Consider the following 26090-nt stretch of genomic DNA (forward strand, 5'->3'; position numbering starts at 1 on the left):
AGGAGCCTTACATGAGCTCACCCTCTTACTGTGCCACATAACCCATGGGAGGAAGGATTTGGAGCCCAGTCTAAACTTCTCCAGAATCATCATTTGAAGTTAATTGCTAAATTTCACCACACCTCTGCCTAAATAATACAAACTTTTAATAACTAGATAAAAGGCTATGGCTACAGTTAATTATTTCTACTGCATAGGATGCATTGTGGCCAAAGAAAAATAGCTACAAAGTGCTCACCTTAGGCCTTTCCTTTTAGCTACCAAAAGGTGAGATGTTTAGCTCACAGATACAGAGCCTACATGGGCATAGTCTACTGCAGTGTCAGCCCAGGTTGTCCTGCTGACTGCGTTGCTGTTGCCTCTTAGGTACGTAAGGCAAGAATTAGGACCACAGCACTCCACTCTGATCACTGTAGTAAACAGAGTTGACTAAAGCTTATGCCTCATTTTCATATATTATTATCAACTACATTGCCCCAACCTATTCCCTTGTGTGTTTGAGAGCTTTGCTGCTCATGCGTTGGGATCAGAAACAACACAACAAGTCAAAGGCTAGACAAAATTAGACCCTTCCAGCCATCACTAGCCTACTGGATGACTTTGGCTGGCTCACTTTAGCCTTCAGTGCTTTTGTTTTCCTTTGGGGACTGGGTGAGCTCTCTGTGACGGGCTGCACGTCCTTCCAGCAGCGTCTGAGCCCCGTGCCACGGCCCCTGCTCTTGTGATAATTCAGCACTGTGCCCTCAGCTTCTCCCCACCAGTGTCGCATTCCCAGCGCTGCCCTCCCAGAGGTTAACCACACAATCAGGTGAAGCCCATTTTCTAAGCCCACCTGTTTTCTATAATTTGAAGGAATTTTTACAACATAGGGTAAAAACACACCCCTGGGAAATCAGCCGTATTTACTCTAGTTCGTGTCTGCCATTAGGTGTCAGTGTGACAACAACCATGATACAAATGCTATTCCAGGGTGTGCAGGGATGCCACTACATCCTAAAGTTCTCATTTTTGTCTCAGGGAAAATACAACATGCAAGTGAGAGGAAGGAGGAGGTTGGAGAAAGCAAGAAACGTTTCAGGTTTTTTCCATCACCTAATTAAAGTTATTTACTAACAGAGAAGTCTGTTTGCATTTCATTCAGTGTGTGTCAGGTTCTTGGTGCCGCAGTTGTCAAAGTGTAATATTTACAAAATCAGGATGAGAGCTTCTGCACACACTGATCTGACACCCTATTTTGGGCAAAAGAAACAGTCAATACTATTAGTAATTTGCAATCTGCAGGAGGTAAACTGCTTTACCCATATGCAGGTGTTAAATTACCCATGTAAGTTGATGCCTGTTGATGTTGATGCGTATAGATGGGTCCCAGACAAGTTGGTTAAAATGCTCTGTTAGAAAACAACTAAGAGTTCCGCTCATTCAGAAGTAAAGGTTATAAAATCCTAAAAAACAGTTTTAAAGGAACTTTTTGTATCTAAATGCTACCTTATTTTGGTGTGCAATTGGTACACATAATGAAGAAATAGTAAAAACATGATATATATTATGGAGTTTGGAATTATTTTTAAGCAAAGTTTTGGGCACTTCCCAAAATGAGATGGCAAAGGTAACATAATATTCTTGGTTACATGGGAGTTTGAAAGTTAGTATAGTTTTTAAATAAAAATCAGTTTTGAGAGGAAAAAAAGTACTTTCAGAAGAAAATTAATTTAATAAATATTCTCCAGATGCCTCTAGTGTTGAGAATACCTCAAGTACTTGTAGAATAACATTTTTTCCCTGATGTTTGGAACTGCAAATGTTTCCACCATTAACTTTAATCAGATTTAGGTCAGGTCAACATAATGGCTAAATCAACTTGGCCTTCACCAGGATCAGGGAATCTGTTGTGCAAGATCATTTGGATTCAGCTTTGCCTTCCTCTTTTCACCTTTGAGATGGAAGCGATTGTGAGCATTGCTTAAGTTTGAGGTGTTTTTTTTCTATATGGATAGATTAAATCTTGAGTAGCACCATGATGCTGTGATAAGCATCTAAACATGCTGGCTTTTCTTTTAGCTACTTCCAGCTTTCTAGTAACTGCATGACACAGGAGTGGTTAGTCCTGAGCACAAACTGCACAGCCTGGAGTAATCCCAGCCTGGGCAAGCATCCTCAGGTACCATCTCTGCTACAGTTCCCCGAGCTGGATAGCTGCACTTCTCTTTGTGAGGGCAAAGACTTCCAAAATTTGCTAGCCTTGCCTCCCTTCAAGTTGAGGGTGGGGAAATGAAGATCTTGTGCTAGTTTGACCTTGTCTTTATAATAGATAATTATAGGAATTTGAAATAGAAAAGATGCCTGGTTAAATGGCTTCGGCCACCTGCTAATACAAAATAGTGAAGTAATCTGTGTCCATTTTCATATTAAGATTAGGCACAATAATGGTCTTCCACTCCTTATGCTACTCAGCTTGCATAGAAAGCTGTTTCCTATGCTTTACTTGTACCCTAACTGTTTTTCGCTTTGTAGCATTTTAAATAGCAGTGATTAAACCTTTCTATATATTGCTACTAGTGGGGGTTTTAAAGTTCTTGCTATCTTACACATCTATTTTGACTTCAGAAAGATCTTCTTATTTTCACATGTTGTTTCAAACTAGGCTTATTTCCTTGTGTGTGATACAAAGGGAACAGGTTGGCTAAAAGTTCTGGAAAACCACAGCACTGACTGCTGTAGCTGTTTGTACCCCCTGATCGATCGGGACCCCAGGGGAGGTGTAAGTAGAGGCTCAAGGTCCAGGCACAACCTGCTCACATGGCATTCTCACCCAGCGTTAGTTTAGGGCAGTCTGGAAGTAATTTTGCTGGTTTTGAGGCAAAATCATTAGTAAAATAGACGTGAAAGCAGCAGCGAGCTATAAGCCTGCTTTAAACTGAGCACTGTTCTTGCAGAGGGAATATAGCTTCAAACGGCTCTTAGCGGATCAGAAAGAATCATGGTGATGCTTTCTCTCTGACTGATCCCTTCTCTCTGCAAAGGGCTGAGTTCCCACCTGCAGCCTAAGCCAGTCCAAAAATGCCCCACAAAACACAAAGAGTTTCCACCTGAAGTCAGAGAAGAGGCACAGGCAGCTGGATCAGGCTGTAAGGAAGGACTATGAGGACACAGCAGTAACCAGCTGGATAGGAAACATCTGTGGGTGAGAAGAACTGATGGTGGCACGTAAGGAAAGAACAAGATCGCAAAGGCAATGCAGGAATGTGGAAAGATGCTTTGTAAGGGCAAACTTTCCCTATTGAACATTAATTGCTTTCAATTGTTACAAAATGCACTCTAAGTGATGAAAGGAGTGGCTGAGAAGTAATGCTGTTTTCAACAGATATCAGAGCATGCAGTCTAGGTTAATTACCTTCTCTTAAAAAAAAAAAAAAAAGTAAAATTCTAAAAAGGTAAGCATCTCTCTGAGACAGAATCTTATCTCCAAATTCCTGTTGTCTACTTCAATGAGGAGCAAAAAAGGGAATGAAATGGGAGGTGAAGGGACTCCAGCAGGAGCCACGGTGATATTTTTTCTTAGCATCAGGCATCAGCTCTTTGCTTTGCTGCCCATAGCCCTTCCTCATGGTTACCTTCAGCAGCCAGGAACTGCCCACAGTACCCTCTAGGGCTCTGAGCTTCCCAAGCAGCATCCACAGCCGCTGCTCCTGCTGATGGAGTTCATTTAAATAGGCAGGGAGAAAGTATTTCTGTGTGCAGAAGGAAGCATATAGTGTAAACTACCTTTGTGAGGTTTTAAAAACAAAACCACCCTGGTATTCATGCCACTCTGTAACTGAGGGATGCCAGTTGGATGAAGATCTTGCCAAAGAGTGCAAGGAGTATCCTGGGAATGAAAAACCCTCTGTCTCTACAAGGTCTCATTTCCCCTCTGAAAAGACACACAAAGCACAGTGTGTCCGTTTTTCAAAGCTTTACATTTCCCCTCTACTAATGGTAAGGAAAGTGTCACCCCATCAGTTGAGGTTTTCAGGTGCCAGTGCGGTCACATTGGTTTTTAAGGCCTTCGGGCACCAGAACCACAGAATGTGCTGGTGGTTGTCAGCAAGTCTGTGCAGCAAAACACTGGAGCAGGTGAGTGATGGGCCACAAATGCCTATCAGGGAGAGCCTGCCCTTATATCTGCTCCAGTGGCTTTATTAGCCACACCTTTCTTGTAAATTGTAAAGTGTCAGTCAGGGTGCTCAGGAGATGGCTATAAGAAGACATGCTCTAATACCCCAACTGCTTTTATGTCCTAGTGCCTTGAGGTACATTTAGAAAATGCATCCAGGTTTTATCTCATATTGTAGGATTTGGCCAAGAGACATTGAACAGAGCACTGTATAAGTGTCATTAAGAGAACTTAGCAACAGGATGTCAGTACGCATATTGTGTGCGTGTATTTATGCGCATGTGTGTGCAAACACACAACTTGCATGTTTACACATCACGATAAAAATGTGTCATTTGTAGTTCTAAAATAGCATGTTTTCTATACATTGCACCACTGTTGCTAATTTTCTATGTAGATACACACACACAACACAGACCTCATAAAAATTTGGCCCTCATTTTATGAAAATTTATCCAAGAAACTCCCAACATAGTATTCCAATTCTTAAAGCACAAAAAGGTATTGCAGAAAGCCAGTATTTTTACAGAGACTGAAAAAACATAAGCATTTTCAATGTTGGCACGTGGAAAGCTGGCATCTGTTAAACCCTTCAGGTATTATGCTCATTGATATTGGAGTAAATTTAGTCTATAAAACCTTGCAGCATCAGAAGCATTTTTTTTTCCTTGAAACTGACCGACTATGAGCACATTAGTCTGACAGAGGCCAGAAAGCAATACTGTTTTATAATTTGGGCTTTATTTACAGATGGTATTCCCGTTTCTCCATTATTTGGATTAGGCAACTAACTGGTCCGAAGTTTTTCTTCATTAAAAGAAAAAGTAAAAAAAATCCTTTTAATAAGTGTGTGCTTCACACTTTCAAACTTCAATAGCATAGAATTTTTCACATGATCAGAAAGCTGATTTAATTTGCTGCTAGGTTAAATGTTAAAGGTTTCAGTCTTATGACCATGAATTCTCAAATTAAATTCAGTGCATTGCTTAAATTTCTAGCTGCAGTGCATTTAGCCTAATTGCTTTGGTAACTTGGATGCTTAGTAACTACTACTCTTCTGAATTTTTGTCTTTCAAGGCGAGCAGTGAAATAAGCCTGAGGGGCACAGGTGGGCTCGCCTGCTCTTTGGGATTCACCTGTGGGGTCTTTGGATCTCTCTTCCAGTCTGACCGCATCCTCAGACCATGTCTGATGAGGCTGTTCAGCTGACAAGGGAGAGCATTTAAACACCTGTAGGTTTTAGCTATTTAAGCCCAAATCAGTTTTGAAGCAACAAGAAAGGCTGAGCAAAATGGTTCAGATTTCAGTCAGTTGTCAACTAAATGTGTGCACTGGGCCTTTAAGTATTTGGCCAGACACATCTTGATTGCTTAGCTTTTGTTTTGGCCCTTGGAAAGTCAGCTGGATAATACCCTGTAGCCAAAGTCTATTCTGTGATGCTATAAGTGGGCTGGGCTGGGGGGTGGGAGGGAGAATTAACAAAAAACAGAGTTATATATTTCTCAATTTTTGTGAGCCAAGCTATTTGCAGTCATTTTCTGTTTCCTTGCAATGTTAAATATAAAAATCGTAGGGACTTACAGCAGTCACACTGATGCGATCTTTAAAGTGGGCTCTTCTCCTTGGGGAAGAGTCACAGTGCAAACACTGGAGTGATGGAAGCGATAGAGGAAACTTCCACCAACTGCACCCAGCGGGGACAAGCCCCGAGTGTCCAGGTTTTTCCTGTGTTTACAGCATTTTTAAGGCTTTGAGTTCTCACGCAACATATATGTTGTTAAATGGCTGATGCCTCTTTGCACACATTGCTGTGATGGCCTGTGGCAACCTGAATTAATTGTTTCGGTAGTTGATGGTGGTTACTAGCTGTAATTATTATAATTTGCATTTATAAAACCATCTTTCATCTAAGGATCTCAAAATGTTTTTGCCACATTTAATTAAGCTTCACAACATCCTGTGAGGTAAGTGTCAAGAGTGTTGTTATAGCCATTTTTACACAGGTTTCTCCAAGAAAACAAGGTCAGTCTCTAACATGACTGGTATTGGTTCACATCGCACTTGCACAGGAGAGAGCAACTAGCACAACTGCAGGAATTAGGGGTGCTGATCTAGGTCACTTTTCATCTCCCACATAGTTCTTGCTGCTGCCATGCTGTGTGGACACACGCACTAAGTCACCACAAACACAGTCAGTGCAACCTCAGCCCAGGTTTCCAGTCTGAGATGACCCTTTCTTTCCCAAGAGCACTCCAGCAGCAGAAAAGTCTTGGGAACAAAAACAGATAAGCACCCTACATATGGCACAAGACTACATCACCCGTCCTGCAAATACTTGTTCTTTCTGTTATTTTCTACTGTAACATTTAATCCTCTCTTTGCAATCTGCACATAGCAAGACGTTTCTACTGCAGCCAAAGCCAAGTATCTAGCCACAGGCAGCGTAACGTTACCCTTTATCCATCACCCACTTGTTCTAGAAGTGGCTGCATGCACTTCATCTCCAGCCCATACCAGGCTTAGACCCAGCCTTATAGGGAATCAACACTTCTGAGATCTACCAAACATCAGGTTACCATCTGAACTGTGGTATTTAACAGTGAGGATCAACTCAGGCAAGGTAGACTTGGAACAACAGGAGGAGGCAATTTTCAAAAACTCATTTCTTTTTCAAACATACGTTTCAAACTATGTTGTTTAAATTGAAGCCATGTCTCTGTAAGCTGTGTTGATCACCATATTAGCCCTGAGGAAGATAGGTCTAAGTAAGTGCTTGCAAATTGAGTAAGAAGTTCTGGGCCATACCTTCACGAGTTCTTTACCATCCCCATCAATTTATAAGGGCTTGTTTACATGTGGCAATAACCAGATTAGCTATTTTGAAAGAACTCTGCTTGTGGATGCACTTATTCCAAAAGAAAAGCCATTTTGCTTTTCTAAATTAAGTGGACTTAGAAGTAGAGAATGATTACTCTGAATAACATGAGAAAGAAAGTAATTTCATTCCTAAGTAGACCATTCAGCAGAGATATTCTGAAATGAGCTGCATGGGTAATTTCTTATGTTGATGCTTTTTAAGGCACTGACATAGTCACACAGTCATCAACAACCCATTTTGTTTCGGGTACATCCTTTTCCCAGAGAGGGTGTGCCAATGCAAGGTGAGAGTCAGGTTGTCCTTGTAAAAGGTCTTGCATACTTCTCTGTCTTTACCTGGCATTATTTCTACTTAACCTAGCAGCATGAAATCATTTCTGAAAACATTCATGCTTTTTCTAACACCAAAAAGCACTGCTAGAGCAGAAATGGAAGAGACTTCAATGTGTCCTACTCCACTCATAGGAGATGCCAGTAGCAGCAGAGGCTTTGTTCTGTCTTCTTTGGAGGAGCACCCTGGTGAAGCCTAGGAAAAGCTGGTCCTGCTCCCCAACCTAAGCATGTCTGGAGCGTCCGTCAGGGACAGTATTGCTCATCCCTATTTCTTTTCAGTTCCCCTGAGTCGATGTACAGGATATATTCTGGTTCACGTTTCTCTTGTGGGGGAAGGAACACCTGGCAGCCAGAGGAGAAGGTCTGGCACAAGAACACACGTAATTTCATTTTACCTGGTGCTATCTACTTGACTATCAGCATACACAGAGGACAGTCACTGGGCTAAACCTCCATTTTTACTGAAGCTTTCTTCTGCTTTTCCTCTCCTCCAAACTTGTTAATGTCTAATGTTGCACAGAAAAGACCTGGGGTTTGGGAGAATAGTGTGTCATGGGAATCACAGCATCAGGCCCACAGAGGGGTTTTTTCTTGTGGCTACTAGAAAACCTTCAATAACTTCAAATCAGCACTTTTGTGGTCTGTTTCTTTTTTTGGAAGGAGGGAGGTAAAAATTCTGCTCGTGTTATCTCATATTCCAGAAATCAAGACTCAGTGGGTACTATATTATCCTTTTTGGATCTAAATCACTCCCAAAGATTCGAGATGATCTCTGCCTGTCCAGGCACCAGAGTCAATGCCCCAGGGAATTTCTTCATGTCTAAGGGATATGCAGGATGTGTACTCACGTGGCCTTGCTGCTTCTCAGCTCCAGCTGTACACACAGTTTTACTTTAGGAACCTGTACCTCCAGTATTGCAATATTTTTTTCAGTCTCTGTCATCAAGAGTTTAAATACAGTTCAGATCCATGTTAGTGGCCCAGCTCCAAATGAGGAGAATTGCTGCAATTCGTTATCTTGACAAATTAACTGGTCTGAGGCAATTCCTTTTTGAGAGAGATACAATCAGCTAACTCTTGAACTCTAGCCTTGCTCCAGTGCTACGGTGTAGTTATGTACCTGCTCAAAAAGCGTCGATGCTAAGACTTTCCCATAATTCTTGCACTGAGAGCCTTAGTGTCACACAACTGTGCCTTGCCGTCACTCATGCCACTCTCGTACCCCACTGTAGCACAGGATAACAATGCAGACCTCATTTATAAAGGACTCTGACCTCAGCTGATTAAAGAAGACTGTCTGAAGACCAAGGTGGTCTTGTTGTATAGCCCCTAGGGGAGGGTCAGTGCTGGAAACAAAGGGTCCTTCTCCAAAACGGCCAGGAAGGCCTGGCACGGATAGTGTGCCAGGGACTCATCACCAGCTGTTCCATCCTCTGTTTTGAGTTCAGCTTCCTGGTCCACTGGAAAGAGGCAGCTTTGCTACTCCCAGTCCACTGCGTAGAAAACATTCAGATCTGGAACAGAGATTTTCTTTGGAAAAGGGAGCATCCTTCTAATGGTGCTTTAACCCCGAGATCTAGGCTGGAGTTCCTGGTTGCAATCTCTCAGTCCTATAACTGGTGAAAACTGGGTTGCCATCAGGTAGGGTACCTCCCTCCTGATATGGACAGGAGCTGTTTCTCCAGGGAAGGCAGAGTGATCTTCAGCCTTGCCCTGGTTTCCCTCACCTCCTGGCCTGGAGGAGCAGCTCCTTTCTGCCTCTTTCTACCAAGCAACAAAAATACATCCACAGCTACACATGATTCTTCCAACCCAATGTGGGCATATGCATTTCTCATCCATTTCCCTACGGAAAGCAAGTCCTTCTGCCCCTCAGCCATAGCTGACCTGTGGGCATCATCTTCCCTTGCACAAGAACTCACAGGTGCTAAAAGATATCCCTTAAACATTTGTCTGAACCATTCCTTTTGGAAACTCTGTTTGGGATAAAGCTGTCCTGCAGAAAGGCTTGTGTTTGCCTAGAGCCTCTTTGTGTGGACTTGGTGGCTGGGAGTTTCCATGAGCTCCTCTTTGAACTCCAAGCCTTCAGCATCCAAAACATTTAACCTTCAATTTCTTTTCTGCTGTATCAGTTTGGCCAGCTTCCAGCTGGCAGCGCTGATTTGCAGGCTTCCATTTTGCGTCTTGTGTTTGCAGATGTATTTCTCTTTCAATTAACCCCCTGGAATGGTTTTCTTCTCCCCTGAGACTACTTGCCTCAATCTGACCAGCACATCTCCCTGCTCGGGATGGCTGGAGGGCAGAGGCCGGGAGCAGAGACGCTGGGTCCTTGGCCTGGAAGAGCCAGGCAGAGGGTGTGCCCCGTACACGGGCGTCACGAAGAGCAGCTGAAGGAACACGCAAGTTCGGCAGCGCCTGCTTTGCCCGTTGTGGGTTGGGGCTTGCAATGCCGGAGGCATGTTTGCCTCTGCCGAGTCTCTAGAGCATCACTTACGAATAATCAGGTCTTCCCTGAATGCTTTAGCCGAGATGCTATGGAGCACACACCCACATTTTCGCCTGCTGCAGCCTTCACCCCAAACAATGTTTCTGCTCACCAGCAGCTTTTGCCCGTCTTTCCTTTAGAACAGGTAATTCTAGATAGTCACTTAAAATGGAAAAAAAAAAAGACACGGTCTAAAGTACCACTTACCAAACAAAGCAAGTGCCCAGTCACCAGGAATGTCCTCCCTCCTGTGCCTGCTGTAATTACTGAACAACAGCAGCCATAGGTTGCCCGTCTCGTGTCTTGGCACTCCAGCTTGTTCACATGCATCGCAGCCGAGAGGAGAACCACTCGCCTGCTGCCAAGATTACAAGGCAAACTTCACACGGTTCGGGCAACCCGATAAAATCTAGAGGTGCAAGATCTCTATTGCTGGGACACTAGTCAAGCCTTTGAAGTGAAAGGGCCTGGAATTGAAGCAAATCCTTGGTTATTTAGTCTCTTTCAGCTGCTGATCCATCACAGTTTGGTACTACCACATCTGGATCACCCTGTAAGACACACCTTTTTTTTTTTTTTAATTAAATAATATTGACACTGCCAGGATAGTTCCTAAAGCACCTGATTACTTAGGCTCCAGGGAGATATAAAATGAACTATTCAGCCTGTGTAGTGGTTAACTTTATTTTGTGTATGATTCTAGCAGAGCAAATGAGTAGTAGAGATTGAAACCTCAGCCAGAGTTAGTAAAGACTTGGCATTTCCACACGCAGAAAGTTTTAAAGCCAGGTTTCACTGCAAGCTGCAGTGAAATATATATTACACTGCTAAGTGAAATATAACTGTCTATGCAAAAAAATAGAAAGAAAAAACAAAAAAAAAAAAGGAGCTGTTTATAAATGTTAACTACTTCTTTAGTTTTATCACATAAGTTTTATTTTTAATTCTTAAATTTCCTGGCACACCCACTGCAACAGTTTTCCTGCTGCTGTTAATACGCCTAATATCCAACTAGTGAAATAATGACATGTTGTGCTACCGTTAAGGTTTGCTTCTACTTAGTAGTGATTGAAGTGCCTTATCTTCTCAGGTATCAAATTGTTAAATTACAACACAAATGGGAGATGATTTGATTTAATGTACCTTTTCCAGCTCTCTCAGCAGTCACAGCTGTTCTCAATGAGTTTTAAAAGCACTATAAAAATAATATTTTGGTAATTTATAGTTGTCAAATGAAAACATGTCAGCACTGGGAATTAACAAACAACACAAAAATAATCTAACAACAAAACCAGCAGAAACACAAAACAAAAACAACACAAAAAACACAAAACAAAACACAAAAACAAAACAACACAAAAATAATCTAAAAATAAAAAGCCATGGAAAACTAGACCAAAAAAAGCAGAGAAGTTTAGAGTTATATTTTTACACACACACAAACAAAGCTGTGTGGTTTCCCTGCAGGAATTTGTTGAAATTAAACAACTTTATTAGAATCTATTTAGAAAGACATTTTCAGGAAAACAATTGTAGACAGAAAAAAGAGCTGACCACACTCAAGGCAGCAATGGAAGTTCGCACTGATTTTGATACCAAAAGAATTTTACCCAGTGACTTTAGAAATATCTTCATGTAATTTGAGAAAACCTGGAGTAGACTTAAGGTGGAGCATCTTGATAATGCATGAGATGATGCTCAATCTCACACCTCCTACAGCAGTTATTTGCCTTAAAAGAAACAAACAAACATACCAACCAACCTCATAAAAGCCTGAGAGCTTGATTTCAACAGATCAAAATTAAAAATTAATATACAAATAAACAATTTTTAAAAAGTTAATGCATACTAAAAGGAGATATTAACAAATCAACATGGAAATAGGTTAAAATAAAATGAAGCGTGATTGTTTGGGTTATTACCAAACTGTTTTACAGCGCTTGCTTTGCTTAACCATTTGCATTTCTTCAGACCTTTGATTTGTTTCTTTCAGAAAAAATCTACTATTTGCTTCTTTTTTTTAAAAAAAGAAGAGCAGTATGTCTGAAGTCTCAGTGGTTCACTGGGAGTTCATTGGGATACATTTGCAACTCCTGAAGCAAAAAACTGATATTTTATCTTTAGAAGGAGTTACATTTTTTGAACTTATTGAATTTTTCAAAGATCAGCATGAAGAGTTCTGATTAAATGCTTGCTTCAGCGTTTTAAAGGCTTCTTGTGTCCCTGTTGCCTAAGGAGGTCGTACATTACGATTGCTCTGTAAACATCAGATTGTACAGAATTGGCTCTGCATACCATGCCAGGCACACAAAGAAGAAGTCAAATGGCTTATCTCTTGCTTATCAACTAGTTTATTTTTCATGCCCAAAAAAGTCTGTATTTTTACAAGAGCAGCTGCTACTTTGTAAATAATTTAATGGCTTCTGTTAAAAAGAGCTGTCAATTTTGCAAACAATATTAAAGGAAGATTTTCATTTTACCATTGGATTGCATGTTTTAAAATACGTTCTTTATACCTGAAAGTCTAGTGGAGGATACTGGAGAATGGCAACAGCTTCTGATTTGCAGACACAGGTCCGAAAGAGAATAGACACATTTATATAATGACACATATATAAGCAGGGAAGGCATGAGATCTCATCACCTGTGTACCATGTTCAGAGGGCATCCTGCTCATTAAACCGTAGGAGGACTTGTAGTAGACTTGTAAAGAAACGTATTTGGCTATTTCAGACAGGCGCTATCAACAAATTTTGGAAATGCAGAATGTTCATTCTGTGATTGTGTGTGTACAACATTGTCCTAATATTGATCATGACAAATGGGATTGTAGATTGAGATTTTTAGCACAACTAGTTCATATTATTGCATCTGATAAATGAATTAAATGATGAAACAATGTTAGCCACAATACCAACTCTTGAGGTTTTAAAATTCAAAACCCCAGATCCTAACATGATAAGCAAATACTAAGTTAGAATTAAAACCAGAAAGTTTATTGTGCAATAAGACAAAGTAAAATCCCAGATTACCTGAATATGAAATCTTAGGTGCAACTTGTGATACCTCCAACGCTAGCACAAAGTCAAGTCTTCATTATGCACCAAACCCAAGCCAGAGCCCTCATCTAGATGTGAGGACCACCACCCTGTCCCACCTCTATGGCGCTATTGCCAAAATCCCTCTTTTTAATTAAATGTGGGATATGTTGCCTCTGGTTTGGGAAGGGCTGTGTTGTTTAAACAGTATTCTTTGCACATTTGTTTTTCCTGCTGTAGCTCTTCTCACAGGGAACACAGTCCAATGTCCCACAACAAAAACGTTTATTTCTTTACTCTAGAGCTCATATCTGATGTTTTTGTGGCTTTGAACCACTTCTGGCATCTGATCCTATCTAATGTTCTACTTCAACACTGCAGCTGTATAACCAGACCAGAATAGGTTCGATCTGCCTATCTTTAGGTCAGTTTCAGATACTTAATTTAGATACGAAAGAGCAAAAAAATTTATTTGCATTCCCATGGGTAAGAACCCCTCTCACACCCCAGTTTTGGCCACACATATGCTTGCATATGACAGACTGCTCTGTTTTCTGTGAGGTTCCTATGGATCCAGTGGCATTATTTAACAAGGTATAGCTGTGCTGCATCAACAGTGCAAAATATCAAAGTTAGTGGCCATGGTTATAATTGCTCATAGTGTTCATTAGAAATACACCACAGGAGGACTGGATACATCCAAATTGTAGCACACTCCACATTATAAAACTGCTCGGTCCTACCCAGAGCACATGCATGGGTTATACTGCAGTGATTGATATCAGAAAGCTGTGATTTATTCAGATCTGGTTCTCAGCGGGTACAAGAAAATGCAAATTATTAGTATGATAGAAACAAATCAAGACAAAGCTGCTCAATCCAATTTTGTTTCCTTTCTCAACATGCACTCCTCTCTCAGCATCTCTCAGGGTTTTACATCCTGAAATGCCACTGCTCCTTGGAGCTAGGTCAGCCTCAGGAGAGATGTCTGAGGAGAAGCCATGGACATCATATATTGGTGAGAGTTTGTAACTCTAGGGTTTTAAGTTAAGTAGGCCTTAGACATTACTGAGTAGGTGTAAAGAGAAAAAAAATAATTACATCAGCTTGACTCACACTGTACATCTTAGCTTTGACATTTAGAAAACTAAAAGGTTTAACATTTCCCTCCTTAAAAGGTAAGGCCAAGTGAAGATGGAGCCTCCTCAGGACCAAAGATTCGGTTCACAGGTGGAAGCTTGACAGTGAGAGCTGTCAGTTTGTCCCATGAAAGCTGCAGTGGATTTTGCCTAGACACACCTCAATGGGGGTTTCATTTAAACCCTTTCCCAGAGTTCTTCACACACATCAAAAGCAGTTTCTCCTGTATCTTTTTAAGTTTCTCATATTGGTCCCCTCCTTCTCTTGGTTGCTCACTCTGCAACAGGCTTCAAGAAGACATCTATAGAGAAACCTACTTACCTTGCCCTTGAGTTGAGTTTCCTAGACACAGAGCATTGCTCGTACACCTTTTTGCTCCCCTCCTTTTTTTCTTCTTTGGACTTTTTCTTCAAGGTAGAGAAATTGCAGCAGGGCTAGTTTAGCTCCTTTATTTATTGTAAAGTGTTGTGCATGCTTGGAGGTGTCTTGCCCTTGACCGACTTGGCTGTTTTCCCACACATGTTTCTCCACATGTGAGAAATGGCAGCACAGGCAGAGAATATCAGTTACCTGAGAAAGCCAGATTGGTTGCCACACTTCACCCTTTCTCACACCACAGAGGCTAATAATATTTAGGTAGCACAAAGAGCAGAAATGGTCAGCAGCAATAGCACGGCATTAGCTTTTTAGGACTCAGAGGTTCAGAAATGCTCACAAGAAGATTTGCCCTCCTAAGTCAGTGAGCATTCTGGGTCTCCAGCCAAAATGTAAACTAGCAGTATGGTTAATGCTTGTGAGAGCATTGTATCCTTCACACTGCCCATGGCAACACCATGGGTATCATGCAGATTAGCTTATACAGGAGCTGGGAAGGCAGAGAACAAGGGGAAAAAATAGGATTTAACAAAAACAAAACAAAAACAAAAACATGCAAAAGGGTCTTACAATTTTGAGAAAAAAAAATGTAAAGCCTTTCTCTGTAACAGGATTTTTTTCTTAATGCAAATTCTGCTAGCCTGGGGGGGTGATTAATTTTTTTATATATTTACTCTAAGTATCACACCTAGAATATGCAGTTCTTCTTCTGTATTTTTAAGTGGTTCAAGTATTTTCAAAAAATTTCCTTCCCCAAATTACTCAGACTGGAACTTGGGAATTGGAGGCCCCTTCTTCACCTACTTAAAGACTTCAGGTCTCGATTGTGAACCAAAATATTTTGAAACAAAGCTAAGTAAAGTCTTTATTTTTAAAAGAAGGAACTACACATCGCCTTGTGGGGGAACAGTCCAAATGAGAAGACTTTAATCTACATGGCAACAGTGAAATACACACAGCAGCCCTTAGCAGCCAGCTAGACCTTCTGTAGTTGGCAATTTAGAGAAGGCTAACTAAAACCAACACACACTCACTCCCTCCCTTCCAAAAACTCTTGGGTGTGTTATTGTTGCTGGTCAGTAGCTACTTGGCCACCTTTTCAAGGGAAAAAGTCAAGAGTGAAAGTTGTATAAGCGTATAGTTCTCCATTGGATTTGAGCCCTTACAAGATGGGCTTTATTGACCCATGTCTTTATTGACAACTAAGGTAAATAGTTGGCAACTTGATTGGTACTTTTAAATTAAGTAAGTCTGATATCATATCTTGATTCATTTTAACAGAACTTCTAGGGCAGCCAGACAAAGAAGACACATCTCGTGAAGATTTCATTGACCGATCTTCTGAGCACGGTGGAGAGCATGACCTGCCAGCTCCAGGTCCAGCTGTCAGACCACCAGCGCAGAGCTGCTCCCGCAGGTGAGCAGGGCAGGAACTTGTGTGGCTACCACAAATGTTTCTTAAGGCCAAGGAAAATCCTATATTTCCATAATGGAATATGGAAGGGAGGGCACAACAATTACCCAAAATACTTTTGAAATGTATGTTTGATATTCTGAACTTTCATGACAACCTCGGTTGTCACCTGCATCATGACTGTAAACACAATAAAACATTAAGACACTAAACAGAAACTAAGAAAAGCTCAGAAGCCAGAAGGACATGGCATGGACACAAAGCAATCTGCAGAAACATAGACAGTTTGTGAGCATTTAACATGCACTACCACAACCATTTTCAAATTACACCATTTGGGTGAATACAGCCTTCCTTGATGAATATGCAGAAGAGAGAAATACAGCAACAGAAATTCAGCAAATTAATGGTTACAAGTGATAAACAGAGCTTTTTAAAACCTAACGTGATCTTTGCAGATTTCTGTAAGTTCATCACTAGCCTGGGATCAAAATCCCTGGGATGATCTTTCAAGTGTCCCTTTCTTCCAAAGTTGATTAAAACTTAAAATTTACCTACCAGGAGAGAAACAACAGGTCTGACAACTGCATTTTTTTCGATGCTTTTTTTGCTAGTGAACCAGCTCACCACTTTGCAACAGATAGGAAATTAGAATGAAGCAGCTCTTCTGAAAGATTAAAAAAGCTTTTATTTCTCTTATTTTTCTTCATGCATTCTGGATAGAAAAGAAACAATTATTTGTTCTCAGTGAGTATGTCGATGTGCTTTTTTTTTTCTATGCCTACTCCATGTAGGAACATTTTTAGTACATCTAGTGTGAGTAAAACATCAAACTTCCACATTGACAAATGATCCTAACCATTAGTATATAACTGTGCTGAACACTCTTTGTGTGGGAAAGAAACGCATTTCTTTATCCTTCTGGAAATCTGTATATTACCTAGTTTTCTGTCTTTACTCATGTGAAGAGGTTGAACTTTTACAATATTAGATGTAATATCCATTATACCAGCTGCACACTGCCAGTGGAATACATAGCCTCCTACAACTTCTAGGATACAGAACACTGCCAAGAGCTTTCAGAGATATCTAATGGATTTAGAGATGAGGCTTGCTTTTAAAAATATAGTACGCAATACTTCTGTCTTAACTTCCAGGATGGAGATAGCACCATATTGGTATGGGCAAGTAATTAAGACAGTAAGAGCGTGCTGGCAACTGCGTTGACTACAGAGGACTTTCCAAGTGCTCCAGTAAAAGGAGCTCCTTTAACAGAGCACTAGAGAAGAGACTAATCCCAACATGCCTCTAATCTCAAGGTCTAAACACGCTATCCTTCCTTCAGCTCACCTTTTCCCTCCTGGAGGTTGCTATGACTCACATATCTCTGGCAGTCCCGCGTCTCCCTTTGTCAGGTGTCTGAGGAGAGAGATACAGAGTTCAACTTTACTCCTACTCCCAGGCTGCCCGGCTTGACCGTTTTTGCCTGTGTCTGCCCAGGTGGGTCACCAGAAGTTGCTGAACCTCACAAGCAATTGCCAGAGCTACATAAACTGCTGGGATTTCCCAGGGCTTTTGTTTGCCTCTTGCTGTGCCAGTGAGTGTAAAACAAGCTCCCCACCCACACGACCAGCTCCTCCACCTGCCGACACCCAGCGCTTGCAACTGACCTCCCCCAGGAGCACCCAGAGCTTTTGGCTGTGTTTTGCAGAGCTGTGAAACAACTTCTCCATGGCTGCATGGCCACAGCCAACATGAATGTGCGTTTTAAAGGCACTGCATGTGACAACGCCAACTGGCTGGGAGGGCCACCTGATGAGGGATAGGGATCTCCCACAACCTCTTCTCTGTGCTTAAAAAACCCCCACAGACAGTTGCAAGTGTGTAACTGTGGGCTATGTTTTGCCTCCAGTTTCACAGCGTTTGTTTTCTATAGTATATCTGCTGCCAAGTCTGCATCAGACTTAATATGAAGAAATTTGCATAAAGAAAGGAAGGATTTGAGTGTTAGGAGCCTACATAAATAGGGACATTCTCAGTTTACAGTCATTGCAATGTTTCATCTCACTGATCAAGATTGCAGGATTGCGCTGTAATTATTGGGATGAAATTTACCAAAATGCTTTAATTTTCAGTCAGCCCTGAATTGGTCAGGCAGTTGGACTAGATGACCATTGTAGGTACTTTCCAGCTGAAACAGTCTATTCTATTCTATTCTATTCTATTCTATTCTATTCTATTCTATTCTATTCTATTCTATTCTATTCTATTCTATTCTATCCTATCCTATCCTATCCTATCCTATCCTATCCTATCCTATCCTATCCTATCCTATCCTATCCTATACTAGAGATTTGTCTGCCTAATCTGAGACATCAGCAGAGGACATAGTTTATAATGGGTAGATTTATGCAGCACTTGAGGAATTTTCTTTTAACCGATCCAACATGGGAACCTAAAATCAAATTGTATTTGCTTTCTGCTACCTCAGTGAATTCACTCAAAAAATGGCAACACCACCTTGCTAAAATGCAGTGAAGTTTATTAAATTGCAGTTGTATAGTGCTTGCAGCTGAGTATCTTAGTAAGTGCACAGCAAAATTATTATTCTAACCAATTTCCCACATCACAAATTCATATCTGACATTTCCACTGTCCATGTCTTCCCAGCCTCCAACCACTACCTGCAGTTTAAAAATCAATAATCAGGACACATTCTCTCTCCTGTAAAGACCCTTCATTGTTGGTCACGTTTTTGTTTCATTATTGGCTTTCTCCCTTCTGCATGCTGTTTAATGCTAATCTTTGGTGTTTATGTATTCTGCTCAACAGTGAGATAAATGTACATCCTGGATCATTTCCTACTTACTTCTTTCCCGTCAAGAAAAACTACAGAAGAAAATTCAATTTTTGTAATAGATTTACTACTGCCATAACCCCATGCACAATACGGCCTCCTCTCTTGGCCAATTTACTTCAGCCATGCTTTATAGAATGTCCTGAGTTGGAAGGGACCCACCAAGGATCATCGAGTCCAACTCCTGTCCCTGCATATGACAGCCACACACTTCACACCATGAAATCCATGAGATATTGCCTCTGAAGACTTGATTTGTAGTTTAGGGGGGCAAGGTTAGCCTATAGCTATTTTTGACTTTATACTGTGACTTCCTACAGCAAACGTCCTTGCTAGTGATGTGACAAGAGTCAGCTCAGATCTGGACTCCTTCATCCTTCCCAGCATCTTTACTCCATCTGCCTTGGCTTTATGTCTTTGTACCAAGTAGTCACACCAAAACCTTGAAATCAATTGACCTGTGTTTCTAACACTACCACCCCTGTCAGACCCAGACACTGTCCCAAGTCTGTATCTCACCCCAGTTTTTTGAAGCTCTTCTCCTGCACATACCCAGACTTCTTTCTTTCCTGTATTTAAACTTTCACAGAACCTTTGTTTTGGGACAGCTGAGGAATATCTCATGAACTACACCTAGGCCCTGTGAAGACTAGCAGAGGGCATTTCTGTTTAACTTACTTAATAAACCTTGTTACTGATGCCCTTCAAGGAGCCTAACATCTTCAGATGTGTAACAGAAGCCCAGTTTTCAGGCTGCATGATTAACAAAACACTTCGTTTAACTCCTCAAATCACATCATCTCCTTTGCCTAACAAGGAAAGCCGTAGGCTGGCATAGAAATGGGGACAGAAAAGGCTGAAACCAAAATGATCATTTATAAAATGGTCCCAAGGGTTTATTTCTTTGAGAATTTATGCTAAGCAAAGTCTGTCTTCCTTTCTTGCCTTAACAGTCAGAAAACAGAGAACTTAGTTTGAGACTAAAGTATGTTTTACAGAGAGAGGAAATTGGCTTAACTGCATGACATTTTAGTAGCAGTAGTGTTGCTATCAGTGGAGAACTGGAATCAACTTTCCAAACCCTGCAAACACACAGAGTAAGTTATGGGCAGTAAAGATTTCAGGACAAAGCTCCAGATAGAGGCATTTTATTTGATGCATGTTTTCTTTCACTGTAACATTAACAGGACAGTTAAATACCACCAACAATGCACCGTCCAGTGAATAATTTTACAAGACAGAGCTCTCATCTCTGGCTTACATTTGCCTTTGACCATTGCCATTCTCTCCTTCCAAGTGTTGAATGTGTTATGCCTAGCAGTTCTTGTCCTGTCATTATTCTTGTTATCTGTGTATGTAAACGTGTTGACCAGCATAACCCTTTTGCTGCTCGTAAATGAGGAAAATATTTTCAGGAGGTATGGACACTGTTGTTCAGAGGACCGAGGTAGCATACTGATCCTCTCGGCAACATGGTAAAGGAACTGACTGACTCCCTGTGGGACAGCTGATTTCTGGATGAGCCAACTAGTGAGTGCCTGTGACCATGCCAGGGTCTGGCGCATGGGAGCCAACACGGAGCTGCAGCTGCGCTCACTGCTCTGCCATTGGCACTGACAATTGCGGTGTGGGATTCCTCCCCATCGCTGTGTCGTCCTGTTTCCTCACCATAATGCATTTTGGGTTTAAATATCTTGCATTTGCTGGTAGTGTCAGGATGTGTGTTGAGCTGGGTTAGGGGTTTTTTTGTCTTAGTATCCATCTACTTTGTCCCTATCCCCCAAACCAGAAGTACTCCTATTTTAATTAGGATATCTCTTATTTTAATACAAGTTGTAAGGATAGAAGGCAAAAGTATACATCATCACAGTGATATTTATCATAAAACTTTTCTGTTGCTTATGCACTTAAAAAACCACAGATTTCTACTGCTCTGCGAGGTTTTTATTCAAGCTCAGAAGCATGTTTGTATATTTTGAATCTATAGCATCGCTGATCAAACCTCAGGAAACATTAAGAGAAAACTGCATGGCAATCTTTCATATCTGTATACATTAGTTATTAAATCAGCATTAGGAGTGAGAGAATTAGAGTTATCCCACTGCATGCCCTTCTGTGTGTCGTATTAAAAAACTACAACAAAACAAAAAGAACCAAACAAACAAACAAGGCACCAAAACATTAAACAGATTTCTTACTCTTTGCTCCATTGTTTCATGCAATTAAACAAATTAAACATTCACCACTGTAATGGCACTTCTCTTTGTTCTTTCACTGTCAATCAATTTTTCAGAAGTCCTCTTTAACCAGGAAGCCAACCTAGACTTAAAATAGAAGGAATATAGGCTGAGAAATACAGTCTGCTACAAGTCCACATGTAATCCTACAAGCTGCTCTATCTGTCCTAGCAATTTTCGGTTCCAAAGTAACTCTATTAAGAGGTGTGCTGCGGGGATGTGGCGATGTAGTGTAGGAAATTCGCCGTGGAGGTGGGATCCAGCAGCTCAGCGGTGCTAATCCTGCCCAGTTTCTGCAGCTTCCCTTCTCATTATTTGCTGTTGCTCAGCCCCAGTGAAGGCGACAGCAGCTTCACATGCATCGGGAACGTGACGGGAGGCAAATACACGTGGCTTTGCATGAAGTTGCCCTCTCAATTTCTACATCTGTAAAACTGAGATAATACATTACCAATTTCGAAGGGGTGTTGGGCAAATCAATTAGTCAACATGTGTTGAAAATACAAAATTAACTCTTATTACCCCATAAGTACTCGAGATGTATCAAGGTGCACTCTACGGCCTCTTGATTACAAATAAAGATCCTCTTGATTAAATTAGATTGCTAACGTATTACTGCATTAGCTCACTTGAAGAAAGAAAAGTTTGAAAAAGCAATTTGGCTTCGTCACATGAGCAGCGTGTATACTTAATGGAAATTTTTCCAGCATTCACGAAACAAAGAAAAATCAATAAAATGTCTGCCAACTGTTCCACTGAAAATATTTTATAATCTATAGTGCTGAGAATCCCAAGCCAAGATAAACCAGCATTGCTGACAGAAAATACTGACAATTAGTTTACATTGATTCAACTTGGCCCAGCCCAAACTGACCTTGTTTATTCATCTCAGTCTCTTAATTCATATTAACTTGGCATCAAAATGGGACATGTGGCATGGGGGCTGAAGACCCATTTCTGTATCTTATACTCAGATAAATGTAGCACATTGAGTACTTCCAGTGCCTTGAGCTCTTAGGTAGATTTATATGCATTAGACAGAACTGGTTAAGTTCCTTTTATCCCCGCTGGGCTTTTCATGTCTGTTGACTGTAAAACTAGAAGCTCGGTAGAGGTAACGTCTTCTTCTAAGCTTTTGGATATACATGAAATCCTCCCAGTACTGGTCAATTTTAAAGACACGTCCAAAGAGGATGGAGGGTTTTAAGCTCTTTTAAAACATAAAAATAGAAGGGTTATGGCAATTTGGCAGCCAAAAAAGCAATTTGCAGGTCTCAGTGGAATCCGAGGCTGTGTGTAAGAAAGCTGATCAAAACACTACGAAGGGAGATAATGGGGTCGAAGAGCAGAAGAATCCCTCCATTTTTTGCAACCAGCATAATCTGGTCTCCAATGAAGTTTCTTAGTTTCTTTTGCTGAACCAATAAAGCTTAGCATGGTGGGAGAGTTGCATTACTGCAGCTTAAAAATGTCTCAGGAAAGCTGATGAGGAGAGTTGCTTTTAGCTGCTTTACAGATGCCCAGCTGCTTGCATAGCTGTCACCCGACCGGCAGCGTGAAGACAAAGGCACAGGGAAAATCTGAGCTTTTACTTTAATTATTTATGTTCCCATCAGTAATAAAGTGGGTTTTTTATGCCTGGAATATATTATTTGTAATATCAAATCTGAGAAAGATTTTGCACTGTGGCAGTTAGCAAACTGGGTGCCACACAAAACCATTCATATTTTCATTCTCACAACTACACTGTTGTCGTATCTGAAAGCTACCCTCGAGTAAAACACTACTTCAGCCAAACATGACTATGTACACAGAGGGAGAAAAGTCATTCAAATGTGGAGAAATCCTCCAAAGGGGTTCCCAGTTGACTTGGCTTGAGACGTTTAGTTTATTTCCTCTGTTCAACTCATTCTTGCCGAAGGAAATGCTCCCTCGGACTTCGCCGGGCACTTGGCAGTTTGCGGATGGCGGGAGAAGCAGCGAGTCGACAAGCCAAGATAGCACAAGATAACCTCCAAATTTCCAGTTCAACTGCCTTGTGAATGGATAGCTTTTCTGCCTGCCTATATAAGCAGAGATTAATGAAGAGCGAAGAAACCAAGACTAGCAAAACCAAAAATGAAATCCAGCTGCATTTTCCGTAACACTTTCTGCAGCACTTTTGCAACTTGGATTTCAGCGATGGAAGTGGTGTGGGGACAGGGTTTAACTGCGAAAATCTCAGAAAATCAGTGCTGCCTTTTGGGTCGGGCATCCTTCTCTCCCAGCATCCACCTGACCACCTCTTCGTCAGGCTACCACAGTGCCAGGCACCTGCTACATGTGTCCCACATACCCAGCCTGTCCTGCTTGACAAAACTTTGATTATTGGAAAAAACACCAACTTTACTACGGCATCTTTGAATGACGTGATGGTGCTGGAGTGACTGCACGGGCACATGAGTGATCCTGGTGACACCCAGTCAACAAACATACTGGCATCTGATAAAAAACGAGCTGCAGTTTGTAGCCAGGGAATTACACAGGCTGCTGTGCGCTTGTAAAGACAGAAAACAAACAAAACCACTTTACTCTGCTGTGCAGTATCTCCCGAGCTCTTCAGTCCTTGCTCAGTCCCCTCCTGTCACTTCTGTTCTGTTTTCAAAGACCCACCGGCTGCAGACAGGCAGAGGACACTGAGCGTAAGCCTGGAGTGAATGGCCGCACTACCTCCCCGATGGAGAAACCCTTTTCCGGCAGCCAGGAAGGTAAGCGAATGAGTTGCTTTCAAATACATAGAAGAGGCTGGAGCTAGAAAGAATAGTGATTAATATCTTGAAAAAGAACTGGGATCCAGGAAGAGAAATAAGGCAGCGGCATTGCAGCATGAGCTTGGTTTGTGTATACCTAGCAGGGAGAAGCATGAGGACTCTGCTACTGGCTCTCATGACATAGAATAAATCAACTGATCACTATGAATCTCCTTATCTTGCAGGCTTATTCACAGTTTAACAAAACCAGACAAAGTGTTTATTAGTTTTGGTCATTATTTGGTGTGCAGTGACCAGGTTCTCCAGCATCAGAGCTTCACCAGTTACGTGGCCTGTGAAGCAGCAATTTGCACTAACTCTGCAGGGGGTTCTGGAGCAAACAGACACAGCCAGCTTGCTTTGGCAGTGTTTGGTATCTCTGTCATAGCATATTCAACAGTATAATAGAGTAGTCCAGCACAAGAAAGTAATAGTGAAAGAGTCATCCTGTAAAGTCAGCGAGGCAGGGATATGTAAGAGTATTTGCACAAAGGGTGAGATGAGGATTTTTATCTTCTGCCTTTGTCTGGGTGTCCCGTCTCTCTACTGACAGGGGTGTAGGAACAGAGCCGCTCTCCAGGCGCACTGACACAGAAAGTCAAGGCATAACTGTGGTTCCACTGAAATAGATCGTTTCAAACAAACCAGCTACAGCTGTGTTCCCACCTTACAGTGCGGCTGAACCAGCAGCTTTCCACCATCAAAACAGGAAGGTCCTGCTTCCCCCTCATGAGCTGCTTCCACCCACACTCACAGGATCACACAGGGGGCTGCCAGCATATTAACCCAACCAAAAAAATTATTTGTTTGCTTTCTCGTGGGCTTTCATCTATCCCCTGAGCCCAAGTGCCTTACCTGGGGATCAGAGGACACCACAGACAACACCAAGTGAGGGGCAGAAGCACATTGCCTGCAGCAGGACTTCTTTTTGATGTTGGCAGCTGTTAATTCGGCTCAAGCTGTAACATGAAGATCCATCCTCCAGCACCTCCAGCAGCAACCTGACAGACAGCACATGGGCTGCAAAACCCTCCTGAGACACAGGACAAGCACTGAGGGAGGCAGCCTGAACCCACAGCTGCCCCGGCACAGGTAGAGAGGTGTCCTGCAGTCCCAACTCTGTTGCAGTGCCTGCGTCCCACTCCTGCAACAGCTTCCCACCGAGCTGGGATGATGAGGGAATCTCGATCCATCGCTGGCCTCACGTCTCCATACTGCCCTATCTGCAAAAATCACAGTTGCTTTGGTGTAGCATTTGAGGGAATATACATCTCCTACATGTATGAACTTGTGTAAGCAATATATTAGATATTTTAATTCATCCATTGAAGAACAGGATATAAAGTAACTGTGTCCTATCAAAAAAGTGAAAGAGTTACCTAATACCGTACCCTTGTTTGTTTGGGTTTTTCAGCGAGTTCAATGGAATGTAAATAACGTGGCAATCTTTTTTTTCCCCCTTTATTTTTTTAAGGAAATTTGAGACCAGTTCCTACAGAGCAGGTAACACATTTATGAATTATGTTTTTATTTCTACTTATTATTATTTACTCTATTTTGCAGCTTCCTGAAACTCCCCTAGCCTGTCCCTGCAAGCTGTCTGCCTGCAGGGCTCTTACTGAAATTGGTAGAAATCCTCCTATACCGCACTGCTAGAGCATGGCTTCCTCTGAAGCTTTGAAATGAGTACAGTGCATAAAACTGAAAATTATTATTATCCGATGCCTGTTGGATGGCACCTAAGAACTTATTGTCCTCCATCCATGTTTATCTTACATGAACTAGCCAGTGCTCGTATCAGTGCTTTCACGAGCAAGACCACAGTAGAGGGGAGTGAAATGCTACCCTACGGTTTCATGATCACTTTAAGCTGATTTAATGGCAAGGTGCTGTCAAAAAAGGTGAACTGGCCTTCCCCCCCCACCCCGCTCAGCCGCCAGTCCCATGTGTGCACTCTTCCAGATGGTGAGAACCTCACTGGGGCAGGAGAGGAGGAGAAGAGCTCCATGTGGGCAGGGAGACTCTACCCCATCCCCTGAATCCTTCAGCTACCCCCATCTCCAGTGGGAATATTCCCTCCCAGCCTGGTTTGGTGCCCCAGGTGGTTGGGTGGCGGTGGGGGTGCGTATAGAGCACATACATAGGGTGATCCTGTTTTCAGAGCTGATGAGTCAGCAGCGTGCAGCACCTATGCACTCCTTGTGTTCTACTTTAAAGGAAAAAATAACATGAGAGAAAAGCTGTCTCACGGCAGCATGGATGAAGGCACGGGAGTGCCTTTATTTTAACCTCCTCCCAATTATGGTTCTTGCTGAAACTTTTATTTTTGAGGCCAAAGTGTTCAAAGCTTGGCCTCAGTACAAACAGATCATTGAAAAAAAAAAAAAAAAAG

The 26090-nt window shown here is 41.8% G+C and overlaps 1 protein-coding gene across 14 annotated transcripts in view; it reads left to right on the forward strand.

Moving 5' to 3' along the window:
* The window catches only part of WDPCP (WD repeat containing planar cell polarity effector), a 157421-nt gene that overhangs the window by 125009 nt on the left and 6322 nt on the right, over nucleotides 1–26090 (forward strand). For 11 of the 14 annotated variants that reach the window (XM_071805737.1, XM_071805738.1, XM_071805735.1 and 8 more), the window contains 2 exons: nucleotides 15683–15818; nucleotides 23556–23656. In XM_071805737.1, the coding sequence (XP_071661838.1) occupies nucleotides 15683–15818; nucleotides 23556–23656 (237 nt within the window). Of the gene's footprint in view, nucleotides 1–15682; nucleotides 15819–17160; nucleotides 18012–23555; nucleotides 23657–24639; nucleotides 25151–25172; nucleotides 25202–26090 lie in introns of those variants that run through there. The other 3 variants (XM_065834353.2, XM_071805743.1, XM_071805747.1) reach the window with 3 other exon arrangements.

Source organism: Patagioenas fasciata, chromosome 3 (genome assembly GCF_037038585.1).
Source record: "Patagioenas fasciata isolate bPatFas1 chromosome 3, bPatFas1.hap1, whole genome shotgun sequence".
Lineage (NCBI taxonomy): Eukaryota > Metazoa > Chordata > Aves > Columbiformes > Columbidae > Patagioenas > Patagioenas fasciata.